The 17,963-nt window shown below is 45.8% G+C and overlaps 1 protein-coding gene across 1 annotated transcript in view; it reads left to right on the top strand.

Moving 5' to 3' along the window:
* CCN3 (cellular communication network factor 3) overlaps positions 1-10,401 on the top strand; it is a 31,900-nt gene extending 21,499 nt beyond the window's left edge. Inside the window, exons 2-6 of the mRNA XM_066623308.1 lie at positions 737-954; positions 1,114-1,336; positions 4,111-4,362; positions 8,172-8,380; positions 10,120-10,401. Of these exons, the coding sequence (XP_066479405.1) occupies positions 737-954; positions 1,114-1,336; positions 4,111-4,362; positions 8,172-8,380; positions 10,120-10,401 (1,184 nt within the window). The remainder of the gene's footprint in view (positions 1-736; positions 955-1,113; positions 1,337-4,110; positions 4,363-8,171; positions 8,381-10,119) is intronic.
* Positions 10,402-17,963: the final 7,562 nt, after the last annotated feature.

Below are 17,963 nucleotides of genomic sequence, written 5' to 3'. Positions count from 1 at the left end.
CCAGCTTACCAGGTTGTTTAGACGGAGACGCAGATAAAAGAAAGCAAAGTCTAATGGAAAATGCCATAGAAAACATTAGGAATAACAGCAAGTAGTTTGTGGGTGGTTGTCCTAGGTGACAATTAATTATGTTGGTGAGCCACTTTGAGAAGAGAGCAAGGGGGGATGCTAATGTTAGTGGCTGCCTCACAACAAGGAGTTCCACAGACACTCCGTTTTACTGGCTGCCCCCAGTTCCGGTGTTGTGTGAGAGAAAAGAACATCCCCCCCATTCACTCTATCACCATATCCTGTGGCAAGGGGTTCCACAGACACTCATCGTGGCTGCCCCCTGGTTCTAGTATTGTGTGAGAGAGAAAAGAACATACCCCTATCCACTCTATATAGCACTATATCATGTGGGAAGGAGTTCCACAGACACTCGGTTTTAGTGGCTGCCCCGTCGTTCTGGTGTTGTGTGAGAGAAAAGAACATCCCCCTATCCACTCTATATAGCACTGTATCATGTGGGAAGAAGTTCCACAGACACTCGGTTTTAGTGGCTGCCCCGTCGTTCTGGTGTTGTGTGAGAGAAAAGAACATCCCCCTATCCACTCTATCACCGTATCCTGTGGCAAGGAGTTCCACAGACTCTATTCTAGTAGCAGCCCCCTGGTTGTGGTGTTGTGCGAGGGGGGAAAGAACACCCCATCCCCACTCTGTCCACCCACTGCCTAAGCCAGGTTTGTGTCCGCAGGCGCGGCGCTGCGCAACGAGGCGGAGCGGGGCAGAGTCTGGCTTGGAGGAAGGGAGCCCAGGAGGGCGCTTGGCAACTGGAGCCGGCTCTGCCCAAGCGCGCACTGCGAAGGACGCCGGGTCCGGCACGCGCAGGTGCCCCGAACTCGACACCGGGCCGGGATTGGCGCGGGGCTGAGCGCCTCGTCCAATGGGAAGAAGGGGCCCGCGGGGCGCTGCGTATAAAGGGCTGCGAGGGGTGTGGGCGGGCGACGATGTGCGATGCTGCGCTGTGCGGGGCTCGTCCTGCTGCTCCTGGGCACGGTGAGTGCGGCTGCCCGCCCCGGCCCGGCCGGCCCAAGCGCCTGTTCTGATGCCTCTTGCTTCGCCCCCCTGCAGGTGCCCGGCCAGGAGCCCCGGTGCCCGCTGCCCTGCGCGTGCCCCGCAGAGCCGCCCACCTGCGCGCCAGGCGTGCCCACCGTGCTGGACGGCTGCAAGTGCTGCCTGACCTGCGCCCGCCAGCGAGGGGAGCCCTGCTCCGAGCAGATGCCCTGCGATGAGGCCAGCGCCCTCTACTGCGACCGCAGCGCCGGCACTCAGGCTCACCTGGGGGTCTGTATGGGTGAGTGGCACCTCTGGATGGGGCTGAGCTGTCCATCTCTTTCCCCCCACCCACGTTGAAGCTTGCAGGGCTCAGGCACCGGCTAGCTCCTCTTTTCAGCTTAGTCTAAAATGGGACAGACTGACCAAAGAAAATAGTTCTTTGCCCAGCTTGTGACTAGTCTGTGGAACTCCTTGCCACAGGATGTGATGGTGGCATCTGGTCTGGATGCCTGCCTTTAAAAAGGTGTTAGGCAGCTAGATGGAGGAAAAGGCCATCACAGGTTGCAAGCCATGATGAGTATGACACCTTAACTTGTCATTGTTACAACAGCCCTGTAAGGTAGGCCAGTCTTATCTCCATATTTCAGACAGAGTCTGAGCACAGTTTGGTAGGAGGGTTCTCACTAGAGGCCACATTTGAACAAGGGGCCAACTGACATGTAGAACCCTCTTGCGCCAGGAGCGACTGTAGCATAGTGGCTATGGGCCCAATCCTATCCAATATTCCAGTGCTGGTGCAGTTGTACCAGTGGGGTGTGTGCTGCATCCTGTTGTGAAGGGGCAGTCACTGGGTCCTTCTCAAGGTATGGGAACATATGTGGCTACACAGGAGCTGGAAAGTTGGATAGGATTGAGCCTATGCACTTCAAGGCACTGGTATGGGGTCCAAAACTGGTACACAATACTAAATGTTCTGGAATTGGGGAATGAGCTCTCTGGCTAATGCTTGGTGAGGCTTGGTACAGATTAAGCCCTGGCTATGTCTAGTTATGGATGCTTACAGTACATAAACCGGAGATGGAAGAGATTTATCTGAAAAATATAAGCCTTGAGGGGGAGGATTGCAACAAACATCACTATTAACCATGCTTCTAGATTTTTTTCTTCTTCCAGTGTGCTCAAAGTGGCTGCAGGTCATCCTACCTAATCCTCACAACAACCGTGTGAGGTAAAATAGATTGACTTGCCCATGGCCAACCAGCAACTTTAAGCTTCATTGCTGAGTGGAGATGTAAACCAGAGTCTTCCAAGCAGAGATCAACATTCTAACTCGACACTAAAGTCTCTTTTTAGCTTTTGAATGTGGTAGATGCCAGATTAGTGGGACAGGGAATAAGTTGCACTGACCAGTTGTGAAATATATATTTGACAACATGGTTGCCCTCAAAAGTGAGGGCACTTGTTTGGGCTGCAGAACATAAGCAAAAACAAGCACATTGAGGCTTGCTTCTTCCTGAACCTTTTCTTGTCATTTTGTCTTAATTCTCATTGTTGAGGTTGCTTTTCTGAGACCCTCATGAGGACTAGAAACTCTTGTAAACACAGAACTGGAGTTCTAACAAGTGCCTGTAGGCTGCATAAAATATTCTGGTGGATGTGGTTTGGCTATATGTTCTAGCTGGATGTAATTATCCATAATTACTTGGGAGTGGAAAATACCTAAATGGAAAAATAAGACAATGCTTTAGCTGCAATCTGACAGTCCAATCCCGTGCACATCTACTCAGAAGTAAGCGCCATTGTGTTCAATGAGGCTTACTCCTGGGAAAATATGCATAGAATTGCAGTCTGAGTGAATAACCTGTTGTATGGCCCAGTACTACAGGCTCCAAGGTTGGATGCCAAGGAAAGAATACAACAGATCCAGGTTTACTTACAAGGAAGAGGCTTTAGTAGATAGCTTACAATAAACCCATTAACCAATAAGCTGGAGTGAAGCTTAACTAACTTAACATCACAACTATGGAATGTATCTGGTTAGTAAGAACATAAGAACAGCCCCACTGGATCAGGCCATAGGCCCATCTAGTCCAACTTCCTGTATCTCACAGCAGCCCACCAAATGCCCCAAGGAGCACACCAGATGCCCCAAGGAGCACATGCAAACATTTCATGCATGTTTTAGGCTTTTGACCCAGTTACCAAGGAGAAGATGAAGAATCTTGCACAAAGCAAATCTACAACTGTAGTAAATTCTACAAATGAGGAGAGTGTATGTACAACAAGTTCTGGTTATAAAGCAAGGCATATCTTGACCCCTCCCCCCCCCCCACACACACACTGGTTGCATGTACTGTTGCATGGGCAGGAGGTCTGGTCTAGAGGGTAGAGCCTCCATTTGCCTGAAGATTAACATCCACAAGGTCGCCAGTTCGAGGCCACCGGCACCGTGCGACCTTGAAGCAGCCGGCAAGCTGCAGCTGAGCTGTTCCATCTGCTCGGAGTGTGGGAGGATGGAGGCCAGAATGTTAAAACCAGATCGGAGTGTAACATCTTGAATGTGGTGGTTCTTGAAAGAGAGAACCTTCTTTCAATTTGTAAAAATCCCTGCGTGGATTTAATAAGCCTGCCTGTGTAAACCGCCTTGAATAAAGTCTTGTATAAAGACCAAGAAAGGCGGTATATAAATACTGTATATTATTATTATTATTATTATTATTATTACTGTAACTATAGTTTGAACTTTACACACTCGGATATAGAGGAACAAAATGTAAATCAGGTGAGGGTAATAACATCCTGCATCTGAAATGCACTGTAATTCACCAACAAATGTTACAGTAAATCTTAGTCTCCATAATGCAAAAAGACTTTGCTTTTTTGGAAAGGAAAAAACTTATCAAGCTTTGGTGTTCTGACCAAAAAGGCCCTGCCCAGAATACGCATGGACCGAGGAGGGTCACAAGAGGGTTTCCCCAACCAATCTCTTAGGCCAGGCAGGGTCATGTGATAGGAAGCAGAGCTACGAGCTGCAATGTTCTGAGTTCATACAACTTTCATCCTTTGTTTCAGACACAGAAGGAGACAATTGTGTGTTTGATGGCATTATTTACCGGAGCGGTGAGACGTTCCAGCCCAACTGTAAATATCACTGCACGTGCCGAGATGGACAGATAGGTTGTGTCCCCCGCTGTAACCTTGACCTGTTGCTTCCTGGCCCCAAGTGCCCATTCCCAAGGAAAATTGAGGTCCCCGAGGAGTGCTGTGAAAAATGGTCTTGTGAACCCGAGGAAGATGTGGACTCAGGAGGCTTGGCAATGGCAGGTGCGTACCTCAAAGTGGGTGTTCTTGAATTGCATTGTGATGTTGCAAATGCTAATTAAAATAAACTCTGTATTCTTAGTGTAAGAAAGCATATCCTTCACGTTGGGGATGGGTGGATGGGCAAAGCTAAATTGGCAGCAGTAGCAGCAACCTCAAGCAGAAACTTGAGAAAATGAGCATGTTGGGTGTTATTGCATTCATTGAAACATGAATGGCATAATCCTAACTTTGACTTGTGCCAGTGCAGGCCTCCTCCACTGGCTCCCAAGTGTCGCAAACGTGCCATAAAGTATGTTTGTGCCAACTTGGGAGCAGGCTGGGCCAGCACAAGGACAAGTGCCTGCCTGCCAGCACCAGATCCCATCCCTGCACCGGCTGAGCAAGGTAGGTTTGCACTGGGTGACGCAGTGGATGGAAGAGGGTTCTGGGCCTTTCTGTGTGGGGGAGGAGGACAGATCAAGCCCAGGAAGGTTGGGAGCAGTGGTAGCAGCACACACTGTATCCTAACCCCTGGACTTGCACAGGGATGCTCAGGTTTGTGCCAACTAAATAGCTGGCACACGTCCGAGTAGCCCAATAGAGCAGGCTGGGACTTGACACAGGATAAGGGAAAAAATAAGGTTACCCTGAGGTGACCTCCTGCAGCATCCCAACCTGTGTTGAATACAGAGCAGGCCATGTGGTCTGGCTGTATCGGTGCAGGTTAGGATTGGGCAGTAAGCAGGATGATTCTTCTGTTCTTCAGTTTAAGATAAGACATCAGGGGCTCTTACATGAGCCACCTCTTTCTAGAGCTCATTGACTGGGTTGCGGGAGAAACTGTCACAATCGGTATGGCAGCCCCAGATTGCCAAGGCCTGTTCTTGGGATCATGCCTTAGTTATGCAGGCTTCCTTGTTTGGACAGAAGCAACTTGTGGGGAAAAACCACACTTAAGAGCCACACAACTAAAGAGCCAAACTACATGCTCTGCTGGGTTACAGTGGTGTGAAGTCCCAAGTGTGGAAGGAGGTTTTAATTGTTCCACTTCAGCCTGGATTGTGCATGTGCACCTACCCAAGGTGAAGGAAGCTCCCACTGACACATTTGTGACCACTTACTCATGATCAGTTGTTTCTCACTATACGCGTTGCAGTAAACTAGTTTGAAAACTTTCGGTGTAGACCTTTAGCAGAATGAGGTGACAGCCCTGAAGTGAACTGTATCATTTCAGACTGTAGGTGGGACCACACATTTAAATGCATTCCTCCATTAAGAGGCCAATCCTATCCTCCCCTCCCCACCCCCATGCACCCATGCCAAAAAAACAGATGCACTGTATCCAGGGGGAAGGAGGCTTCGGAGGGGAAAGTGGATTTAAATCCCCTTACTGTTCCATAAGCCTTCTACAATGGGTCTTCTTGGACCTGTGCCAGCTATCTTACTGGTACAAGCCCAAGGAGAGAAAGGGTCAGGGAGGTTGCAGGAAAGGGAGATAGGATTTGGCATGCACCATCACTGCCAGAATCATGCCCTGCTGCAGCCTTCCTGCCCAGTTTTGCCCCTCCACACCTGTGTTCCACCCTCCCCTGCCACCTTAGCATCGTCAGCAGGTGGATGGGATCCACTGGATGGTGCCAGAAGGCTCTGGCTCTCCTGCCAACTCTACAACATGCTACTCGGCAGGCTACTGGGGCATGCTTTACAGCTGCTTTGCAGCAGTTACTGCATGTACTGCTGGCAGCGCGGTCCAGTGGAATTGGGCTGTAAGTGTGATTTGAGACTTCAGTAGAACAAAGGCTGAATATACCTGGGAGTAAGCCCACTGAACTTAGTAAACATGTATAAGATTGCTTTGAAAACAGCTTTAACTCAAACTTTCTCAGGCTCTCATGGCCTAAGACTGTGTGCCTCTTAAAAGCTATTTGGTTTCATAGTTGTCTACCATTGGAACCACATTCCAAGGTCAAATGTTGGTTTCATAGGCTAGATTCATCTACCCATAAAAGTTGGTAATGTTTACTCTTTACAGCTTAGGCTTCTAACTGTGATGTCAGTTGAGCAGCATTGTAAATTCTCTGGATGTTTTGATTTTCATACGATTGGGTAAAATTTTGTGGGTTTGAAATGGTTAAGTAATAACTTTAATGCGATTGCTTTATGATTCTCGGTATAAAGCAATAAATTCATTTTTCCTAGTTTTTATGATGTTTGGACAAATCGTAAAAGCTGATCTTAGAACCAGAGGGGGTCAATAAACATGACCTGAATCTCTGACTGAGAAGCTTGTACTGCAGAATTGCTGGTCTGTTATACTGAGTGGCAGGTGTCACCCTTGGTAACCAGAATCAAGGTAGGTTGTGAAGAGAGAATATTTTGCCGTAAGAAGAAATTATACATTCCATTACTGAATTGCACAAGCAATACAACAGGTACCGAGTGTGGGTCCCTGTGTGGGCGATCTGAGAACATCTGCCCATCTTCTTAAAATAAGTTTCTTGCCCTTAAGATTGTGAACATGGGCTTGAAAATATGTGACTATTTAGTGAGATCTCTGGAGCTGGATAATGGCTGGTCTTTTCAAACCATGAGGTATGGGGAACTATTCAAAATACATGCAAATATTAATTTAAATAACAAGTATTAGATGTTAGATGTTTTCTCTTAGTGGCAAAAGAATCCAAATTCTTTGCCAAATATGTAAAACCTTCCTCCTTTACTTTAGCTGGCGTTTGGGACGACAGGTCATCTTCTCAGCCAGTATGATGCTGTAGGTGCCTCAGGTTTCCTTATTGTCTCTTAAGAGATCATTTTGCTTGCAGCTCTGACAACATTTATATAGAAATTCTGTTGACACTTGCAGAACTAGTGTCCTCACTTAACATATGAAATGGAGAAAGCTTTCTTATTATGACGTCATTCTGTTTGAGCAGCCAAGGCTAATTCACATGACAACATTGAAAGGTTGGATGGAACCAGGAAGACCTGGCATGTGGTGAAGCAACCTGCCACCTGCCTTCCTTGCCAGCCTGTTTGTTGGCAGCCTTTGCTCTGTTTGTTGTCAGCATTTGAACTGGCATGACAGTGATACCAAGAGCCTAATGATGTTCAGTGAGTTGAAGGCAAAATCATGGGTGGTTTCCAGTGCTCTGCATACTCACTTGTGCTGTGACTATCTGAGGCCAAATAGGTTTGGGGCTTCTACAAAAAAAAAACCTGTGATCAAAGCTGATAACAGCATTACTCTTTATATACATACCATTTGAACAAGATTCTCAAAGCAATTTCTATAACCCGAAAATGGGTGGCTGTTCCAAAGGGGTTCTAAATGCAATGGAGGCATGAGCAACAGTCACTGGGAGAGACCCTGTGCTACAGTCAATAGAGTCTGTTGATCTCCCCCTTCTAAATATCGCTTAAGACATCTGATTGTCCAGTTAATACCATAAGTGTGCACACTATGGCTGACGGGGTCTTGACCTTGCTGAAGGACACTTGTATATCCCAGTCTAGGGAAGCAGAACATATTTGCATCCAATAAACCATGCTCTGGATACATAAGGAGCATCAGTCTATCTGCTTTCTCCCCTTAGCACTCCATTGGTTAGCATTTTTCATCCAAACCATACCACCTGGGATTATCGAAACAGGGCCAACGACTGCTGTTTCTTTAGTGTCTTATCTTGTACTAGGCTTCAGAAGAACAACACTGCTGGAAGGTCTGAATAGTTGAGTGAGCCAAGGTGTATGAACTGAGTTTGAGCCAACAGCATACAAAGATATACTTTCTCATAACAGATTGTGCATTTGCTTGTGCTCTTGCCTTCAAGCATACAGGCACGAAGCCACCCTTGGCGTTGACTCATCAGACCCTGGCTCTAACTGCATTGAGCAGACAACAGAGTGGAGTGCCTGCTCCATGAGTTGTGGCGTGGGCTTCTCCACACGGGTCACCAACAAAAATCCAACATGTGAGATGGTTAAAGAAACCCGGGCCTGTGAGGTGCGCCCCTGCGGAAATGGACAGCTGCCAGATAAGGTATGGCATTCTTGTGTTTAATTGCTCACGCAAGGAAAAAAGCACCTTAAAGCATATGTTCAGGAGAAATTATGACAGTGCTGCTGAGGACTCTGAGCCTACAAACTATCACTGGAAGAGTGTCAGTGTACGGCATAGCGCGTATGCAGAGGCCTCCAAAATGGCTCCTGCATGGAGCGCAACCCATATGAAATGATTCTTGAGAACATTACATAAACTCAAATATAACTTGGGGTTATAACTCAAAGCCTGTGACTTTCTGAAAAGCAGGAGCCTTTCATTCCAAACATGAAAAGCATCTATGGAAGGATTCAGAAGAGAGCTTTCTATTGCAGCTGCAGCTCCATGTATAATGATGTCTGGGCAATTGTAGGCCAGCTAAGTATGCTGTGAATTCCTGTTCATCTTTAATTGGAAGGACGTCCCACTGCGTGAAATCCCAGGTTTACACCTTTGATCAAACACTTAGTCGCCATTACTTGCATAGGAACTGCATTGCATGAACTGTTTGCCGTAAATGTAATGGCCTGTCTAGAATCATGATACTGCACATGGAGCTGTGTATAGCCACTGTCTGATAAAGACATGGACGGGGCTTTTGGGAGGGCCCACTTTCCTGTTTGGAAGTGTTTGAAGTGAAAATCATAATACAATCAATTAGAAGCAAACCATGCACTGCTGCAAGGTAAAGTACTGCAGTATCAATATAGTCACAAAAGTGTCAGGGACTGTAGCTAAAATGGCAGTATATTTTAAAATTACAAAGTAATTTGTAATTACTTTGCAACGCAATCCTGAGATGCACTTGGGCCAGCGCAAGTCCCTTGCACCAGCCCAGGAGGGTCGCAAACGTGCCATAAAGCAATTTGCACCTCTTCCTGAGTTGGCAAGTCTGGTGCGTAGAGGCATGCCAGCCTGTGGAGGCTGGAATAAGCCTCTGCACTGATGGAGGGAGTGAGTCTTGAGTTGGATGAGGTCAGCCGATGCAAGATTCTAGGGTGGGCGAGGAGGAGGTGGGAGGGAGGCATTCTGGGGCAGGGGGAAAGGTGGGCAGGTGGTGGGTGACCCTGGGGGCAGGTGGATGGGGAGCGGGAGGCGAGGCTGGGACCCAGCAGTTATACTGGATCCCAACCCCCGTTAGCAGGGAGCTCAGAGCAGCTTTAAGCTGCTCTGCTCTCCTCGGACTTGTGGCACCTCAGGTGCAAGGGTGGCTTACCTGGAGGTAAGGGGAAAAGTTTCCCCTTACCTCTGGCTGAGCTGCTTTGGGCACCTATCCTGTGCTGGATACTGTGCAAGCCTTTGGCTTGCCTGTTCTAGTGCAGGATGGGATTGTGCCCTTAATTTGTAATTAAATTTAATGTCTAAATTAATTACAAAGGCTGAAGCAAGTCTTAAAGGTATCGGAAAACACTGAGCAACCAGACAGATTTCTACAAGAGGCATTGCATGGTCTTGCCATTACCACCACTAGAAAGGCCCTATCATGTCTCTCCACCCACAAGATGTCATACCACGATGGACCAGTGCTGACCAGGCTCAGGCAAGAGCAAGTGGTTCCAGTAACCTAACTTGGGGCAAGGATCCATCATTTAATGCACCATCACCTTGGTCTGGCCTGCCTGTTCTTTCGTTGCTGCCTCCATCCACAGTCAACATGCTATTCAAAAGCTTCTTGTGGCCAGCAGGCCAAATCATGGAAATGCTGTTGCCTATATGTCTAATGTCCTGCCTTCTTGCAGAAGGGCAAGCGATGTATCCGAACCAAAAAGTCCCCGACTGCCATCCACCTGGAATACAAGAACTGTACCAGCATCCAGACGTATAAACCCCGTTACTGTGGTCTCTGCAACGATGGACGATGTTGCACACCTCACAACACCAAAACCATCCAGGTTGAGTTTCGCTGTCCCCTGGGAGACACCGTCAAATATCCTGTGATGTCCATCACCACCTGTGTGTGTCATAGGAACTGTCCTCTTGACAACAATGCTTTCTTCAGAAAGCGCAGTCGAGGGGGATGAGCCAAAGTAGGACATGACGTGGACAATTGCTTCAAAAAAAGGGGGGGAATGTTTTACTATGTTAACATTTTTCCTAAGAAGCCTAACACGTGCATTGGACATCTGTGGGTAATATTTGTCTTTTGAGAAAAGCATTTATGGTTCATTTGCATTTGAAAAACATTTGCATTTGGCTCTATCAATTATGTAGCTCAGTTCCTGCAGAGTTCCTTAAAATCTTTGCTTGCTTCAAGCATCCAGATATTAACACTGAGGAAAACATAGCAACACCCTTGTTTCCTTATTTGAATAATGATTTCTTAGAAACTGCAGGCACTTGGAGTTCTCATTCCTCTGCTTCATGTATGAGCTTGTCTTTTGTCATAGTTCAGAATTCTTCTCGCTGAACAAACTGTTTGTAAATTCCATTGGCAAGATGCTTGTATTCTTACTGGCCTTCTTGTTGCACTGCTGACAGCAGCCAACAGGCGAACACAGCATGTGTCTGCAGAATGAAAGGAGGTCTTGATGTTATACACAGCCAAGTTGGGATAGCTTGCTTGGGATCTGAGTTCTTCATGATGGGAACCAAAATTTGTTTCCAGTAAGAGCAGAAGGCCAGAGTGTACTGCCCAGCTCCCCTGGGTTTCCTGTCTGCTGCTATTCAGTTGCAAACACTCCTGCTCTCTCTCTCTCTCTTGTCATGAAAAATCTCCAAGATAGCACTGTCTCTAGAGCAGCAATTTTTTTTAACTAGTGTGTCATGGCACACTGGTGTGCTGCAAATGATCTGTAGGTGTGATGCGGGAGTTTGGGTGAGGGGCATATATTAGTAGCCTCACTGGGGGATGTGAGCCCCCCACCAGCAGCACTGTGTGCCTTGTCAGTTGTCAACAAACTGATGATGTGCCTTGACAATTTTAGCGCATTCAGTGTGCCATGAGAGGCAAAAGGTTGAAAATGGCTGCTGTAGAGTCTTGAGCAAGATATCATCTTAAACTCTTCCACGGCAAGAAGAACAAAAGGCAATACACAGAGCTTCATTCATCCTTGTTTAGGCCAGCACTGAATGTTTGTGTTTAAGCACTGAGATTAATAGAAAAGAGTGTGCTGTAATGTTGAACTAGTTTTGTGGCTGCTTCAGTGTGTCCTGGCAGAAGGAAAATACTCCATGCAATCGATCAAAGTAGACAGGAGTTGCAATCTGAAGTATGTGCTACTGAAATGGGCTTGTGTGGACCTGAAAGCAGTAATAGTCCACATGAACCAACTTCCAGGTGATCAGCTTAAATGTCAGCTGACATTTATTTGGGATGCCGGTGCCCCAGTTCATCAGACAAACACTAGAGCGGTCAATTCTCTGCGTTGGCTCTGAAGCAGGTGGACTGAATTGCTTTGCTGGGCGAGAAAACAAACTTTGTAAATCTCTTTAAAATAGATCTACGTTTTTATAGAAACTGCAGTGTAAACAGAAAACGCACATGGTGTAATCTTATTTTTCTGTACATGGTCAAGAATTGCTGATTAAAATTTCTCTGAACCGGTGACCTGAGGAGCCATTTGGTTTCAGTGGACAGGTGAGTCCTTGCTGTGAATTCTTACCCCCAAAGTGCCAAGTAAGAGAGAGTAGTTCTTCTGAGCTTATATATGTATATAAGAACATAAGAACAGCCCCACTGGAGCAGGCCATAGGCCCATCTAGTCCAGCTTCCTGTATCTCACAGCGGCCCACCAAATGCCCCAGGGAGCACACCAGATAAACAAGAGACCTCATCCTGGTGCCCTCCCTTGCATCTGGCATTCTGACATAGCCCATTTCTAAAATCAGGAGGTTGCCCATACACATCATGGCTTGTACCCCGTAATGGATTTTTCCTCCAGAAACTTGTCCAATCCCCTTTTAAAGGCATCCAGGCCAGACGCCATCACCACATCCTGTGGCAAGGAGTTCCACAGACCAACCACACGCTGAGTAAAGAAATATTTTCTTTTGTCCTAACTCCTCCAACACTCAATTTTAGTGGATGTCCCCTGGTTCTGGTGTTTTGTGAGAGTGTAAAGAGCATCTCTATCCCCTCTGTCCATCCCCTGCATAATTTTGTATGTCTCAATATGAAGATGAAATATGAAGTTGAAGTTCAACTTCAGCTATATGAAGTTGCCTTGTACAGAATGGAAGCATTGGTCTGCCTAGCCCAGTTTTAGTCTACTATATCTGGCAGGGCCTCTACAGAGTCTTGGTAAGGATCTTTCCCTATGCTACCTGAGAGCTTTTAATTAGAGGTCACAGGATTGAACCTGTCCCCTTCAGCATGCAAGGCACATGCACCAACCTTGAGCTTTGCCACTTTTGTTCTCAAGAACCTACCTGAGGGCCCAATCCTATCCAACTTTCCAGCACCATTGCAGCCCCAACAGGGGAACAAATGTTCCCATACCTTGAGGAGGCCTCTGTGACTACCTGCCCACCAAAGGATGCAGTGCACACCCCATTGGCATGGTTGTACCAGCGCTGGAAAATTGGATAGGATTTTAATGCAGTCCATTTAATGCAAGGTTAAATTTGTGAGGCTGTACTCTTAGGCATACTTTTCTTGCAATTGGTGTGACTTTTTTTTCTTGGTTGGAAATATGAAATTGCCTCCTACTGACTCAGCCCACTGTTCTGTCTTGTAAGGTTACACCAGTGGTTCTCAGACTGGGGTGGGGGCCCCCCAAGGCACAGACTACCTGAAGAAACTCGGAAGGGCTAAGGTGTCCCTTGTAACCAGCCAAGCATGACCCTTCCAGTCAGTTCCATACATTAGCAGTCTTTCTATTAATCTGACCTCTGCCCTTCTGCTTACTGATTTGCAGGTGAACAAAAGTGAGAGATGCCTGCTGCTCCTACAAGGAAAAAATTTCAGAGTAGGAAACAATGCCCAGTGCTCAAGGGCGGAGTCTTTCGACCCCCTTGTGTATCTATACTTGACCTATGGAGGTATATTTGCATGCCTGCAGAGCCAGCACCAGGTTGCAAGGTGCCTTGGGGTAAAGACCTGCACAGGGCACCCTGCAGTTTCCCCTGCTCAGTCCTTTATGGCATGTTGGGCAATAGCATTGCCACCAATACTGAGGGTTCAGGTGGGCAGGTGGACCATTGGCCTCCACCAGCAGAGATTTGTCACTACAGACAGTTGCCCTAAAAACAGAGTCACTGAAGCTGGAAGAGGCTTTGAGCGACTTTCAACCACTGTGTTGCAAATTCGTGCAGCACACCTGCACACCTTCCATGGCGCACCAGTTGAAAATGGCTGCTGTAAAGTGATGCAGTGTCTTCAGTTATTGGAATTTCAAGGTCATCAAAGGTTATGGGGGTTTTTGAAAGGAGGAACCGAACTGCCCCAAATGATACATTCTTTGATTGATGTTGCTGACTTGTTTGTCATAATTCTTTCCTAAAGGAATATGTAACAGCATTCTTACAGAACAGCCTGTCACATTGGTTTGAAACAACTTTTTAGTTGATTCAAGGCTCTGCGGCAAGCTGTTCAGTAAGTGTTGCAGACATTTCCTTGAAGAAATATTTCTTGAATTATATTGGGAACATCAATAAAGGAATATATCATTTTGAACAGTTGAGTTTCTTTAAAAAAAAAACTTTCCTGTGCTACAGCGAAAGTGTTTCCAAGAACAGCTACCCTGTAGCACAAGGTTTCTTTGGGGGGCTCTAAGCAGAAACTTGAGTGGTGCTTTGAGTTAGCGGGGATCAGGTAATGTAGCAATATACATCTGACACCCTCCCACTTCTGCCCTGGCTCACCTCTGCCCTGCTACTAGTCAGGTCTTCTGTGTGCCTAGAATCTTCTACATGTCAGTCTGAGCTCTGGAGAAAGATTATCCTTTACTCTTCCTAGGTCAGGTGCCTCAGAGGATCAGTCTCTTGTGAGCGGCTCCTGTCTGTCCAGCAACTTAGTGCAAAGCAAAAGTATTGAAGAGGACTGAAGACACAACGCATAATTATTTGGGAGCTTTGCCATGAATGAATATCTGAGCCTCAATCTCATGGAGGCTTATATTGCAAACCTGGCTTGACTGGTCAGATGAACCAACTGGAGTTTACATTTCTGAGTTAGCACTAAGGCATGAAAAAGGTCAGAACATATAAAGTTGCCTTACATAAGTCAGGTCATTGGTCCATCTAGGACAGTATTAGCCACATCGGCTAGTCACAGCTTGATGAGCTTTCCCCCCCCCCCTCAGTTGAGGCTTGAACCCAGGGCCATTTGCATCCTCTGCTCCTGCACTGTAGTTCCTCTCCTATCAGCTAGCGCAGAACTACATAGTCCAAAAATTAGGCTGCTGCAGTCCCATGTCAATAGCTACTATCATAGCTGCAGTGGTACTTCCCTGTGGAGTAATGTAATGATGAGCTGTTTCTCCTATCACTAATAGTGGCAAGTAATGAATGCACACCACATTGTGACAACAGGATATGGAGCAGTGTCCTACATCTCATGGAGAGGGAGGCGGCCTGAGAGAAGAAAACGACCACTGCTGTTGACTAAAGCAAAACTAAACTATGCAGGACTAATGATATAGTCAATGTCATATGTAGTTTGGCCCATCCGCTTGCTGGCTTGGGCAGAAGCCCTGCGCATGCCTTCATGGTTGCCCTGTTTTACTACTCAGATCATGTGGGGAGCTCAAAGTGTCCAGGTTGTCATGTGCTCCCCATTTCCAAGTGGTGAGAAGTTCTTGGGGCAGAGCTATGACCTTTCATTGCTAATGGATGAAAGAACCTACAGCCATCTTCTGGTGTCTTCGTTGTAATTTCTGCTTGCACTGCCTAGAGCCAAGGAAGGAGAACTCTACGTTTGGTAACAGGTTCTACGATTAAGAACAAACTACCAGACATCTTTTTCCTAGTTGCTTGGTCACCAGACCCTAACTGGATGACTGAACCCTTGTGAATCAATACTGGAACCAATCTTTTCAATAATATTCTGAATATAGTTTTAATGCTTTGCACTTGACTCTTGCTTCACTGATGGTTTAATTTGTGCTGCCACTAGATGGCGCAAAATGAAAATTCATTCTCAATTTTCTACATCATGTTTTTGTATGAAGAGTTTAAAGCCCCCAAAGAAGTTATATTTTGTTGCTTTGCTGCAGAGATCCTGACTTAAATCATCCTTGAAATATTTATACTCATATAGCCAGTAATTAATTATTCTATTTTTAATTGTCCAGGAGTTGAATTGTTGCTTTTGTTCAATCCTAAAATAGACTGAGATCCAAATTCTAGCACAGGCGGTGAAGTTTTAAATGAAGGCTGTCCTTCTGTTTTTGTGTGGTTGGTTGGCAACCTTCTGTCTCAAAAGACTATGGTGTAAGCCTACAGCACCCGGTATTCCCAGGCGGTCTCCCATTCAAGTACTAACCAGGCCTGACCCTGCTTGGCTTCTAAGATCAGGCATGTGCAGGGTAATAGTTGCTCTTTCAGAATTGCTTCATTTATTGGAAATATTTGGAGGGCAGTCAACACAATTGATTACTCTGGGATTCAGAGAAAGACAAATGCCTTTTTCTGCAGAACTATGCAAAAGTACACTGAAGTTTCTAATAAATATTTGGACAACTGAGATCCTTTTTCCTCCTTTGGTTTAACATTTGTATTATTCCATTAAACACTACCAGAACAAGAAAACACTGTAAGAGGGAAAACTTTGTTCTATTTGTTTATTGATTAAAGGATTTATATCCCACTTTTCTAAAAAGTATGATGATACCAATTTAGTGGCATAGCTAGATGGGCTGCAAATCACTAAGTTTTGTAGGCACCTGAATGCACCATGCAAGTGACCCCTCCCCTTTGAAGCCATGGCGCATTCAGGTACCTGCAAGACTTAGTGCTTTACATCCCTTCTAGCTACGCCACTGTACTGACTAACAATCCAATGCTCACATATGAATGGCAATATTTTATTGTGAGAGAAAGGGTGGGTAGTTCAGTGGCAAACCTAGAGCGCATGTTTGCATGCAGAAGGCTGAAACCCTGCCAAGGAGGTCTGGGGGGCGGCTGCAAGAAATAGGGCCTTCTCGGTAGTGGCACCAACATTATGGAACTCCCTTCCCCTTGACTTGAGAATGGCTCCCTCTCTTGAGAGCTTTCGGCGAGGCCTGAAAACACTGTTGTTTAAACAAGCCTTCTGATTTCTGGCCTTCTTAACTTCTTAACTTTTTTATACATCTTTTAGTTTTACAGGCTTGATTCCTCGGTGATCTGTTCTTTTATTCTTTTAATCTGACTGCTGTTTTTATGGCCCTGTAGTGTGTTTTTAAATGTTTTTATCTGCTTGTATTAATGTTTTTAAAATCTATTGTTTTTTTAATATGTTGTTAGCCGCCCTGGGTCCCGTTAGGGAGAAGGGCGGGATAAAAATAAAGTTTTATTATTATTATTATTATTATTATTATCTCAAAAACTGGGAAAAATCCATGTTGGAAACCCAGGAAAGCTGTTGTATAGGGGATACACAGAGCTATGAAATAATTATCCAAAAGTCATCAAAAGGCATGAGCCAATAAGAAGATGGTATCTAAATGCTGAAGATACTAGGCAAGTCTCTTTGGGGAGGGTGTTACACAAGCAAAGCCCCACACAGAGCCCCACACAGCCTTATTCTTAGGCTCTGTCCTTTCAGTATCCCGAGCTCAAGTCAAGTGAGTCTCATTCTGCAAAGATCTCGGACAATTTATTCAACTATGAATGCAATCCTAACCACACTTTCCTGAGTGTATGCCCCATTGAACAAAATAGGACTTACTTCTAAGTAGACCTGGTTAGGATTGTGCCCTATATCATTGGATGTTGTTTTAATATCCAGGATGGAGTAGTGTTTCAGAGATTGGACTTAGACCTTAAGATCTGGCTTCAAATCCCCATTCAGTCATGAAGCTTCCTGGGTGACCTTGGTCCAATCACTACTTCTCAGCTTCCCCTACCGTAGCAGGTTGTTGCGAGGACAAAAGGAGGGGAGGAACCCTGGGCTCCTTAGAGGAAGGATGGTATTAAAAAAATGTGAAAAAATAAACTATTTCTGCAGAATAGCAAGAGCCACACACCCATCCTCGCTGCCTCTGATGAATATCTGAGATCTTCTAAGAGCCAGTTAATGTGAAATCCCATTGTAGTAGCACATCCCCCTTGGCCCCATGACATCTTCTCCATTAGCAATCCATTGATAAATGCACCGCCCATGAATGAATGGTGAGGGACAAACAAATAAACCTATTCACTGATGGGCAAAGCCAAACTACCAAAACATACTATTACTTTTCCAGACCACGGATGCACAAAAGACAAGTAATTTATGTATATTCTGTGAATGGCAGAGCTCAGACCTAGTTCTGAAGATCAAAGGTTGTTTTCAGCAGCATATTGCCACTTCTGGAAAATCAATTGAGATTATTTTTAGTGAAGGTTAGGAACTGTGAACAAACTGCTGAAAGGTTTGCCAAGAACATGGTGAGACAGTCGGACTTTGAAAACTGGAAACTGTGGTTCCTTTCCAAAAGGCAAAGTGTATCGCAGTTGCTGC

The sequence above is a fragment of the Tiliqua scincoides genome, chromosome 4, assembly GCF_035046505.1.
Source record: "Tiliqua scincoides isolate rTilSci1 chromosome 4, rTilSci1.hap2, whole genome shotgun sequence".
Taxonomy (NCBI): Eukaryota; Metazoa; Chordata; class Lepidosauria; order Squamata; family Scincidae; genus Tiliqua; species Tiliqua scincoides.
This window is presented reverse-complemented; position numbering and strand designations above follow the sequence as displayed.